The sequence below is a fragment of the Eschrichtius robustus genome, chromosome 13, assembly GCF_028021215.1.
Source record: "Eschrichtius robustus isolate mEscRob2 chromosome 13, mEscRob2.pri, whole genome shotgun sequence".
Classification (NCBI taxonomy): Eukaryota; Metazoa; Chordata; class Mammalia; order Artiodactyla; family Eschrichtiidae; genus Eschrichtius; species Eschrichtius robustus.
In genome coordinates, this window is record NC_090836.1 from 8852455 (window position 1) to 8864702 (window position 12248).

General features: G+C 44.4%; 1 protein-coding gene across 1 annotated transcript; it reads left to right on the forward strand.

Annotated features, from left to right (window-relative positions):
- The first annotated feature begins 2335 nt into the window (after positions 1 to 2335).
- GABARAPL1 (GABA type A receptor associated protein like 1) lies at positions 2336 to 10998 on the forward strand. The gene is made up of 4 exons (XM_068559805.1): positions 2336 to 2697; positions 7256 to 7334; positions 8540 to 8658; positions 9609 to 10998. Exons 1-4 carry the CDS (start codon positions 2608 to 2610, stop codon positions 9672 to 9674), a joined length of 354 nt encoding a protein of 117 aa, XP_068415906.1. The 5' UTR covers positions 2336 to 2607; the 3' UTR covers positions 9675 to 10998.
- Positions 10999 to 12248: the final 1250 nt, after the last annotated feature.

Here is a 12248-nt window from a genome sequence, read left to right on the forward strand (position 1 = left end):
CAGGAGAAAACCAAACGAAAGTTTAATAACACATATACACAGGAGATACCCAGGAGAACAGAGTAACTAACTCATCAAAATGTCCGAAGCCCTTACCTTAAATACCTTCCTCAGCTAAGGACAAAAGAGGATGGATGTTTGAAGGTGGGGAGAGTCAGTTATGGGAAGTTACCAGGAAAAACACAGTAAACAAGGGTAAGGTTATTTTGCAGATTTAAGTCCTTGACTTCTCTGTTGATAAGAGTTTCTAGAGATTTGGCCACAGTCCTCTTCCAGGGGCAACAAGGGAGACACCCTTATAAAGGAGATTTTCCTTACAAACACAAATGTCACTTACAAAAGGGTAACTCCTTGGTTTTCAGAGTTTTCCCCATGTGTGCTGTTTCTTAGAAAACAACCAGCTTAAAATAATTAATATACCAGCGATATCTTTAGGGTGGCAAATTCTGCTCCCCCTACACTAAGGGGTTGATTGCTATATTTTATTGTAAGCGTATGTTTAGTTTTCTACGAAAGGACCAACCATCTTCCAAAGTGGCTGTACCATTTTTCATTCTCATCAGCAATGAATGAAAGTTCCTGAAATGTGAAATTTTCAATATCGCCTTTGGTTAAAGGGGGGATTTGGAAATATTTTTATCTGAATGCATGTTTTAATTTATAAAATTACCTCCTATATAATATTTTAAGTGTTCTGCTACAAATAAAGGTAGAGAGCAAGCTGTGGGAGTTGAAGGATTGGGTAGTCTAAGATAAAGTATTAGCATTTAGAGAAGCCTTAAGGCAGAAAGAGTAACTGAAATTTCATCTCCAAATTATTTTTCATATATAAATTGCCACTGTGGTTAGGTATTTTTAAAATAAAAGTTAAAATCAGCTTTAAACTAGCTATGATTGTTTCCAGTAGATCTGATGGGAAAACAACACTCTTAAAAAATATTAATTTCCATCGTAATTACTTTTCTCAATTGGTTTTAAAGTACTCCTCTGAGAGATTTAGCTATATTTGGGTCAAAGCTCAAATGAGCTAAAATGTTCAGTTTGAGAATAAGGACTAAACATTATAAACATATAATGTGATAAAAGAATTCCTGGATTTTCATACATGAGAAGGATTGAAAAATGCCATAGAGAAAAATAATGAGCATCAAAGACTATGCAATTCATTTTCCTTGTTTCAATAATGAAACTTAGTTTCTTTTCTTTTGTGGGTTTGTTTTTCAAATCAGAGATAAGGAGACCTTGCTGAAAGTAGACAGGTGACTGGGGCCACTGTTGTCTCATACATTTTTTAGAGCTTCCAGCGCTTTGTTTAGGGCAAAGCAGCCCTTCATTCTTCATCTTTTCTTCACTCTTTTTTATCTTACAATTTCTGCTGCTCCTCCCCTACAGGTCCCTGGAATCACTGTCGTTAGTAGTGGTTGGAAAGGCCTTTGTCCTCGGATTCTTAGCAGGGAAAGGGGAGGGCCAGAGGGAGGCGACACTGGCACCAGGTCCACCCTCCGGTCTGCCACCAGCCCTTCAGGTGGCACTTTGTATTCAGGTTAGGAGAGGAGTACTCTTCTCGGTGAATTTTTGCCTTAGGAAAAACAAAAAATGTTTGAGGACTACTGAGTTAATCACCTGAATCGCTTGATATTTTCTTTTCCGAAGACAGATCCGACTTCTGGGTTAAGAAGAGAAAGTAAATCATTTCTATATCTGAACGTGTGTGAAGCCCTTCGTAGTCGGGACTGACATCACTTCTCTGGACCTTGATTACACCTCTTGCCCTTCACCTTATACGTCTCTTCAGATCCCTTAGTCATGCTCTGTTTGTGCCGCTGCTCTAGGAGCAGCCTGCGGCCAAGACCTAAACAACACGACGCCAACGTGGTGAAGGAGGGGTCACGGTCGGAGGCAGCCAGCCTAGCACCGAAGGCGCCGGGCGAGTGCAATCCAACGAGCGAAGGGCGAAAGGCAAGCACGGGGCACCTCTGCATGGGCCAAAGGAATGCCAGGACCCCCATCCCATCTCTTCCCCGACTCCAGATCCCAACAGGCTGAAAAAAGCTGGATTTTCGCCATCTCTATTTGTTTTGGGGCTCAACCAAGAAACTGCGAAGGAGAGGGAAGAAGACATTTTTAGAACATCTTTTTGTTTGAAAAACACCTTTAATGTCACAGTCACCATAAAATAAGAGGTGAAAATTGCTCGTGTTCCCAGTGAACTCTCTTCAGGGAAAGTTTAGATGGAAGGAGAAAACACTGAAACGGACAGAGTTCCCGCCCACCCCCATCCCGCGGACCACGGGTCGCGGGGGGCGGGCCGGGGGCGGGGCTTCGTGACGTCACAGGACCAACGCGCCGCCGTGTTGTTTTTGTGCCCCCGGGTCTCGGGAAAAGCCTCCGGCAGTTCTTTACCTGGCCCTCCCGTGCCTCTGGACCGGGGGCCCCGAGACCCCTTCTGAAAGCTCTGCGGAGCCGCGTTGCGACGGGGGCTGGCCTTCCTGAAGCGGGTCTGAGACACATTGCGATTTGTTCCGAGGGAATCGAGACGGGAGAGACGCCTTCGTCCGCGAGGGAGGCAGGCCCCGTCCGGGGATCTTAGAAACCCTGCGGTCCATCATGAAGTTCCAGTATAAGGAGGACCATCCCTTTGAGTATCGGAAAAAGGAAGGAGAAAAGATCCGGAAGAAATATCCGGACCGGGTCCCTGTGAGTGGGGAGGGGGAGGAGGGGAATGAGGGGGGGGGGGCGGCGGAGTCGTGATGGCTGCCAGAGGCACAGAAGGGTGGTCCCTAAAAGTACTTAACCTGGATGCCCTTCACTGCGGAGAGAGCCAGTGGAAGGAACGTTCGCACTGCGGACCCTTTAAAACCCGTACCCCCAGGGCCCCATCTTTGGAGCTGACCGCACTTTTAGCGCGGAGCCTACGTTTGAGTGACTCAGCAGTATTCAGAGGATGTGTGAGCTGGGATGTACTCAAAATGTGGGCCTTTTTGTGCGAGAATGATTAGGTTGGGACTACCCATTTGCTGCCTTTAAGACTGCATGGGAATTGTTCTGGGAATAACAGATGCGGTGAATTTGCTCCCATCAGTTTTCTCCTTAGGTGGGTCTGCGTTAATCAAGTTGACTTTGGCCCTTAGAGCCTTGGGTTTGGGAGGGAAATGTTCGGAAGCCAGTGGATGTTTTATTTTTGTCTCTGAGGGTTAGGAAGCGGGGGTGGGGGGATGGGGCGCCCCCAGACAGGCCTGGCCCAGAAAACAAGGTCACGTTCTCCGCGCAGCAGCCGGGTTGCCTCATCATTGTTGGCTCCGGGGCGTCTGGGGCTGCAGCCAGCCTTCCTCCGGTATTTATCCTGAACACATTGTACCTGGACACAATAAGGAAGGACTGAGACCTTTTTTCTCTCGGGTTTTTGGACTCTGGCGTATGTAATGTAAAACTAGTGCAGGCAGTGAGGAGGTACAGGGAAGAAATAGTAAGGCATCTTTCCGCATCCGGGCGCTTTTCTCCCTCTCCCCCTCCCCCTTCCCCCGCCTCCTGCCTGGTTTTTCTCTACTGTGGGCTACGCAGCCGGATGGGAAGACAGAAGGCTTTAAAGTGTGGTGGAGGGAACAGTCGCTGAGCTTTGGCGATGGGGGACTAGAGACCCTAAGACTGTGCTCTTTATCTTCGGGCAGGGACATTCGGATAAATATTACAGATAATTTGCAAGTAAAGGAATTGCCATTATCTGATGGTGAGAGGTACTCTTGAATTCCTTCCCAAACCTCATCTAACTCTGATGTTCTTAGAGCTGCCAGAAGCGACCTGGGCCGTATAAATCCCTTGCAGTCCTTTTCCTATAAGGGTAGAGGAGATACTAGAGCTGTTCCATTCCCCAGGAATTACGTACAAAAGGGTTTTCAGCTAAAAAGGAGAGCTAGCCCTATTACCCACTGACGGATTCGTGACAAATTGATTTCTTGGTCTGTGGACCTTGCATGACTGCTTTAAAAGTTTCCCCAAATCTTGGTGATACCCATCCTACTCTCTTATAATAATATTTGAAAGGGACAACTAACTTTGATTGATAACTTACCATGTAGCTGGGAGTATTCTCAGTGCCCCGTCTATATTCATTCACTTAGTCCTCACACCGTTATAATCCCATTCTGCAGATGCAGGATCTGAAGCACAGAGAACTGAAGTAACTTCCTGAAGGGTTTCACAGGGCTGCTGTGTGGCAGAGCTGGGATTCTGACCCTGGCTGTTGGGCCCTCCATGTCGTATTGTTTCTCAATCTCTAATGCAGTTCTGTTCAACAGAACTATTTAAGTGTGTCATGTGTGCCTCGCACTGTTAGGTATTGGAAATACAGAAGTCCACTGTTGCTGCCTTCAAGAGTTCGCAGATGGTAGTAGGATGCCAGAACGGCATCCCAGTCAGCAAAATGACTACCGTATATTCAGAACGCTAAGTATGAGGCTCTGTTCCAGTAGCTCCGTATAAGTCACAAACTCAGAATTGTACCTGTTCCTAAATCTAGTTAAAATTCTCATCCATTTCCTCAAAACAGTCTTTTCCATTTCAATCATTTACATGCATTCACCCAGAATAGTTCAGCTAATCCCCCCTATTTTTGTTCTGCTCATTGTTTGGTGTTAAATGTTTTACTTCTGTGATAGTTTGTAGGCCATTATGACTCTCACTTAGATCTCATGATTCCTCCAGTTAGGTTTTAACCAGTGGTCAGCCTCCTAGCTGCTCCTTAGGTGCTCAGCCTGTGGCCTTCTTTCTAGTTGTGATGCAAAAGGATCTCTACCCTCTGAATCCTAAGATTTGGTGCATGTTCTGGGCAGAACCCTGAATCTTGCTGTGCTCAAGTGTCGTGTTTACGGAAAAGAGGGTTAGACTAAATGATTGCTAAAGCCCTTTACCCCTAGACCATTGGTGTAATTAAAGCAGTCACGTACCCTGACTGCTTACGTGACTTGAGTGTAGCCTGAGCACATCTGTAGCTGCTGCCCAAAAGAATAGGCGTGCTTGGGCCTTGAGACAGAGTTTCATGGGATTTTGAAGTTACCTTTCTAGCTAGAGTGTATTGAAAACCTGCAACATAGCAGGAAACTGTTAGGAAGAGATTGCCTATTTTTTGAAATTCATGAGCAGCCCTATGGAGTATTAGTCTCATTTCACAGAGGAGGAAAACTGAGACCCAAACAGGCAAAACATCTAGGCCCAGGGCCCACTGTTAAGTGAAGGGTTCCTGGGAACTTGAATATTTTCTGGTAAACGAAGGCCTTAATGATTCCTCCTCCCCTCCTGTTCCTCCACATCCCACCCTCTCCTCCCGATGTCACAATTGCACTTGGCTTTGTCGCTGTCTTTTTCTGCTCCCTTCACGTGGTTTCCATGTCTTATTCCGGGCTGGAGCTGCCACGTCGTCTCAGAGCTCCTGCGTGACACAAGGCAGCCTCCTTCCCTTTGATTTTATGCGCCTGCGGCCTCCTGACCATCCTCGTTGTTGGGCCATCACTGGTCTCTTCCTACTTTTTCTTTTAATTTATGACTCACATATCATTGCTGCAGTTTTGATTTATTTATTTTTCTTCCGGTTTTATGGAGATATAATTGCCACATGGCACTGTATAAGTTTAAAGTGTACAGCATAATGATTTGACTTACATACCTCATGGAATGATGATCACAGTAAGTTGAGTGAATATCCATGATCTCATACACAGATACAAAATTAATGAAGTAGAAAAAGAATTTTTTGTGTGTGATGAGAACTCTTAGGATTTACTCTCAAAGTGTAATTGACCTACAACAGTGTGTTAATTCCTGTTACACAACATAGTGATTTTTTCTGTACATTTCAAAATGATCACCGTGATAAGTCTAGTTAGTTATGGTATGTGACCGTATTACTTAGTTATTATTATATTCCTCACACTATACATTTTGTACCTGTGACTCATTTATTTTGCAACTGGATTTATTTTTATTGTTAAGTGTGATCACGTCCTTCTGGTCTTCCAGGTGCAGGATTCTTTTTCTGTGCAAAAATAAGTAGGTTTTTCACTTGTTATTCTCTCCCCTTAAATTTAAAAGCTTCAGATTTCTCCGAATCAATCCTTATGTTTAGATCGTTATACTTTACAAAACCTTTTCACATAAAATTTTATGGATTATTCAAGTTCATTGTCTCAGTTCCATGCCTCTGTAAAAGGTGTGTTTGAAAGTTGTCGTCTTCCTTTTACTTGTCGGAATGCTGAAGCTCAGAGAGGTTAAGTGACCTGTTGAAGGTCACACAGCTACTAAGGATACTTGTCCAGTGTGTATTTCTATTTCTTTAAATTTTCTGTACTTCCCATATCTTCTACATAGAGTGATTGTTTTCTAAACTAAAAATCTAAAGCTGATGGTTTTACGATAGATTTTAAATATTTCGAAATTACATTAAATTAAATATTATATCACATATAATATATAAATAGTAAATATATTTATATATTTATACATTTAAGTATATTTAAATTAATATTAAAAATTTATAAGATATTTTCTATTTTATAAATCTTCATGTATAAAGAGTTTAAATTTTACATATCTTTTTTTCTTTTCGTTACAGACATATATGATCTTTCTAAAACTTGAAATATTATAGAAATATTTAATGTAGACATTGAAAATCTCTTAAAATCCTAACAGATAATCAGTATTGATTAATGGGTTAGTTATTGTACTGACATCATATTAAAGAATATAAGAACTGTTTTAATACTTACTTTTTTTCAGTTAATAGTGTCTTGAATATGTTCTTTGCAGTCGTTCTCAAAAATTTTGACAAAGTATAAAATTTGAACCACATTGTCAGTACCTTTAATAAATAGCATTTATAAGAAAGAATAAAACTAATAGGTACTCAGGACCATCTGAGAAAATTCAGACAATCTTCTTGGTACTTTAACTAAACACCAGAAAGTATATATCCTATAGTATACCTTACAGGTAATTCGTAATTAAAATCAAGGTTTTAAAATCTTCACTTTTCATAACATGCCCTCCTCATCCTCTTGTTATTGCAGTAATAAAACTATAACCTTATTACGAAAGTCCATTTCCCCATACATTTTGTAAGGGGTAAGGGGGAATAAGCAATGGAAAAGCTTTATTGGCCCTAGACAAACTCACTTCAGATAGGGCAACTGTAGGATGTAGAGAGGAAAATGCTAGGTTGGATTCTGCAGTTTTTATCCCCACTCTCTACTTCTCCTCCCAGGTGATCGTGGAGAAGGCTCCCAAGGCCAGGGTGCCTGATCTGGACAAGAGGAAGTACCTAGTGCCCTCTGACCTCACTGGTAATGCTCTTTCCCTCCCCTGACAACGTCCTCCCATGGGAAAGCATTCCCAGCCTTCCTGTGTGCATGGGATTGTGGGATTGAGAGGAAGCAGAATTGAAGAGAGTGAGTGGGATTCTCCTGAGAGGTGATTCAAAAACGGTGATGTCATAGTTCTTTCCCATCACCAAGTTCCTTAAGCATTTCCCATGATAGTGCTTTGTTTGATTTAGATGCAGCAAAGTACGAAAGCTTGAAAGAAAAGATCCGACGTCCATTATTTAATCCGCTTAAAATTCAGCTTTGTTATTGTGATACCAATTTACTTCAAAAGGAAAACCAGACTAGTTTATTGGGAGGATCACATTTTAGAGATTCTCAGCTGAATACCTTGTCTCAAGCTACAGTTTTTTGTTAATACATCTTGTAGATACTGTTTGGATAGGATATATTCATTCTTCACGTTGATTCTTAATGGAGTAACTACTGCATCCAGGAGACACTTGGAAAGATTTTGTAGATGTGTTTGCTCCAGAGTTATTAGACTTGCATATCAGCCTTCTAGAAATCTTTCAGTGTGCTCAGTGAAGGGTAATGCATTGAACCCCACTTATTGCCCCAACATTGGGAGGACTGATTGTGCTGAGATTACTGCAGCCTACTAGACCGCCTCCCATCACAAGTTTGTCTTAGCTGGGAGTGGGAAGTGTGTTTCTTTCTTTCTTTTTGTTTTTTTCTTCTTCTTTTTGGCTGCACCACGTGGCTTGCAGGATCTTATTTCCCCGACCAGGGATCAAACCCGGGTCCTGGCAGTGAAAGCGCCAGAGTCCTAACCACTGGACTGCCAGGGAATTCCCTGGAAGTGTGTTTCAAATCAGGTTTAGACAATGATGGGAGTGTTTCAGTCTGGAGACACATTGTATTCCCTCAAAGGTGTCCTCAGGCTTTGAGTGGATATGCTAACATTAGGTCTGAAATTGAGTAAAGTGGGGAAGGATTGAGGAATTAAACTCCTCGATGGCATGTCAAGAAATATGCAGGCTTCTTTGAGTATCACTTTTTATTTCTAAAGCTGTAGGACGGTATTGCGCTCTGCTCAGGTGATACGTAAGTCTGGTACTTTTGGAAACAGGTGCAGTAGGATTTTTTTCTGGATCTTAACCGTTCTGCTAACCTCTCATTTTCTTCCGCCTTTCCTTCCTTTTCTAAAACCTACCTTCATCCAGTTGGCCAGTTCTACTTCTTAATCCGGAAGAGGATCCACCTGAGACCCGAAGACGCCTTATTCTTCTTTGTCAACAACACCATCCCTCCCACTAGCGCGACCATGGGCCAGCTGTATGAGGTAATGGTCCTGGTGACAATACTGTGCAGTCTGGCCTTCTCTAGCTTTTGTCCCAGGTGTGTTATCAACATCCCAGGTGTGTTATCAACATACCTGGGAAGTGGGGCAGGAGGTGTTGTTTATCAGGTTCCTTTCACATGGCCGTGTCAGGCTCTGGGAGGTCAGACGCCACTTGTCCCTTAGGGAGTGAGCAGCCCACTAGATTCAGCCCCTTTGAATTCTCTTTTCAGTCTCGCCTTGCTATAGTGTTTTAACATCGGATCGTCTTTATTGAAACAGCAGGAAGTGGTTTCTGACTACAGAAATTCCAGATAAAATGAAATTTAAAATTAAGGCAGTCTTTAAATGGATTCATTTGTCTTCACAGATAAACTCAGTTGGGGGGAATAACTTGAGTGTTTTTATTTGGTTTAATTGGTAAACTGTCAGAATCTGATGAGAAAACTATAATAAAGGACTTTATCATGCTGTATCACCGAAGATTGTTACTGCATTATTATTCCTTAAAGGGTTTCACACAATACTGCCTTCTTTTTGTGTCCCATTAGTGACTTGCACAAACTTTTCTAATAACCTCTCATTTTTATTCCACAGCATACATTCTCTATTAGTTTTTACTCCAGTATATATAGTTACATTGTGTCTATGTATATAGTTACATTGTATCTATGTATATAGTTACATTGTATCTATGTTGCCCTTGCCAGAATGAGCTTTTTAGGGGGGTCGTGTTTGTACCCCTGATGGGTATGGTGTTCTCCACGAAGGTCTTTGTGAACTCAGAGTTCAAAGTTGAATCCCAGCCACTTCTGCGTCTTCTTCGATCCTCTTTTCAGTGGGGACTAATGATACCTCCTCTGCCTACCTTACAGGGTTGCGTGAGGCTCTGAATCCTAGGGCTGAGGAACGTGATTATGTTTTCTAAACCGTCGTCTTACCTCTTCCCCTAGGACAACCACGAGGAAGACTATTTTCTGTACGTGGCCTACAGTGACGAGAGCGTCTACGGGAAGTGAGTGGCGGACGCCGGCCGATGGGAGCACCCGGACTCGGGGCAGGGGGAGGGGCATGTGTGGGGCTTGGGGAGAGAGAGGGGGGAGGGCTCCCCCCGTGGAGGAGACAGAAGGTGAAGACATCTGGAAACACTACACTGCACACACCATCACCATATTTTCACATGCTCAATTGATATTTTTTGCTGCTTTCTCGGCCCGGGGAGAAACCGTGTCAGGACAGAGCTGTTGGGTTGGCTCCGTAGAAAAGTGAAGATGCTCTAGTCTCACCACACTGCTGCGAATTAACTTTTGTGGGATTTCCATAGAAGAATCGGGGGGTGGGCACGTTGGGGCCAGAGATCGTGGACCACCAGTAACTTCCTGCCCTCCTTCTCTTCGGGCAGAGGTTCTGTTGTTGACATTTGCACAAGACATGTAGGGAAAGGGGATGGGAATGTTTTAGGACCACTGGTAGTGGACCATTCCTGGGGACCAAAAGAGACCCATTGTAATTGAAGCATTGTGACCCCTGACCTCTCCTATCTCCACGTCTCCTCCCGCATCCCAACTGCCATCTCACAAGCATCACAGTACCCACCCCAGTGGTGGCAGTAGACCTCAGACCCAGACACTTAGATGGAGCTCTCCTCCTGCTGGAAAACAGGGGCCAGGCGTGAGGGATGTCAGGATTGCGAAGATAGCATTGATAGCATTAAACTGGAACTGACAAAGTATTGAGCATCTCTGTCTAACCTGCTTTGCTCTTTGGTGCCCCTTTTCCCCACACCTACCTTGGACTTGAATGAGCCTCAGCCATTTCCAGTGATAGGCTAAAACCACTCGTCTGGCATTTCCCAAACTTCACTCCATGAATGGGGACAAAGATGAGTTACGTATGGAAGGGGCAGGTATGAGGTAAGATGGATTGTCCACACCTCCAGCTCATCCAGAATTCTTGCTCCCGGGCTGCTGTCCTTCACTCTCACACGCACGGAAATGCCCAGTGTGGGCCAGCTGCTTCCCTCCTTGGGTTTTCACTTACCACAGCTGCTAGATAGAAACATTTGAGAGGGTGACTTTTAGTAGCTCCTGGGGATTCTATCTGATTCTGATTGTTTTCACTTTAGGGGTTGTGATGTGGGTGGGAGTGGGAAGCAGGAATCGCACTCAGATGGGACATTTCAATTCATCTCAGACATGACACTTCAGTTCATCTCCGCTAATGAAAAGGGTCCTTCCCGTGGTGGAAATCCGTGTGTCAGTTCTGTCAGCTGCAGGCTCTTGTGTCACGAAGTTTCTGCTGTCAGGCCGAGGAAATAAAAGAATTGCATACCTTAAAAACCTACCGTGAGTTCAGAAATGTTGCTTTTATTTAGTAGGTCTTAGAATCGACGACGTGTGGACTCCAAGTAGAAAACTCTGAGCTGGGGTGACTGTCGGCTGGGTGCCCACGTGCGGGCAGACGTGTACCTGCCTGTCACCGCCCAGGAGTCACCGGCCAGAGGTGAACGGAGGCGGGGCGGCGTGCCCAGGGTGTCGGTGGAGCGTGGGTGATTTTCTCCTCCGCAGATAAATGCCTTGTCACCGCTTTACGTGTTCCTCAGAGCTGAAGGTGGAAGGCTGCCTGCGTTAGAAGATTGGGGGTGGGGGAGGGAGGGGTGCTTGTTAAAATGCAGATGTCTAGGCCTCGCCCAGATTTGGCTGACTCAGAATCTCAGCGTGGGCAGCTGTATTTTTAACCGGCTTCTCGTGACTCCGCTGCACGCCGAGGTTGGAGAGGCGTTGCTCTGGTCCCTAGTTCTGCTGTAAGTCCTAACCCAACCTGTTCTTTCCACATCTTGGTCAATATGAGGCCACCATCTCCCAAAGCAACACATGGCGCCTCCTTAAGGCTCCTGGGGTCAGAACGAGCTTGATGCCTTCCGAGCTTCGGAGAGTCTTCATTCAGGAACCGATATGTAGGTAGGCGGTGGGGTGCCCGTTGAGAGACGATGAAAAACAGATTAGTAGAAATTCCTTTCTGAAAGAACTTTAATATCCATTTCTAATCTTCTTTAATCTCTTGCAGGGCTATATCCCCACGTGGTGTCTACCTCTGTAGAGTTTTATGGAAATATAAGAGTCAGCAGAGAAGAAGTAGGTGGTCGTAAGGGATCCATGGCAGGATTCCACCCATGACCAAACCCAAATCATGCCCAGTGTACTGACTGAGAGTTAAGTTAGGACTGAGAGGGAGGGTAGAAGAAGCCCAAGCCCAGCAAAGGCCACATACAGGAAATACAGAAAGTTCTAAGGAATTTTCACGTTGACGTCAAGGCATTGGAAATGGATACCTGTCACTACTGGCAAGTATTGGGGTGTTGCTGATAAAGCCAAATGGAAGCTAATACTGGAATTGAGATAATGAACTTGAAACTGAAGACTTGCCCGCACTACCTAGGAATGAGATTGGGTAAATGTTTAAAAGGAAAACACATGGCAGGTCCCAGTCCTCTGTACACATTGGAAGCAGTGGTGCGGGAGACTGTAGGCCACTGCTAAACCAAAGAAGTGCCCTGAATTTAGAGGCTGTGCCTCCCCCAGGAGGCCTTTGCT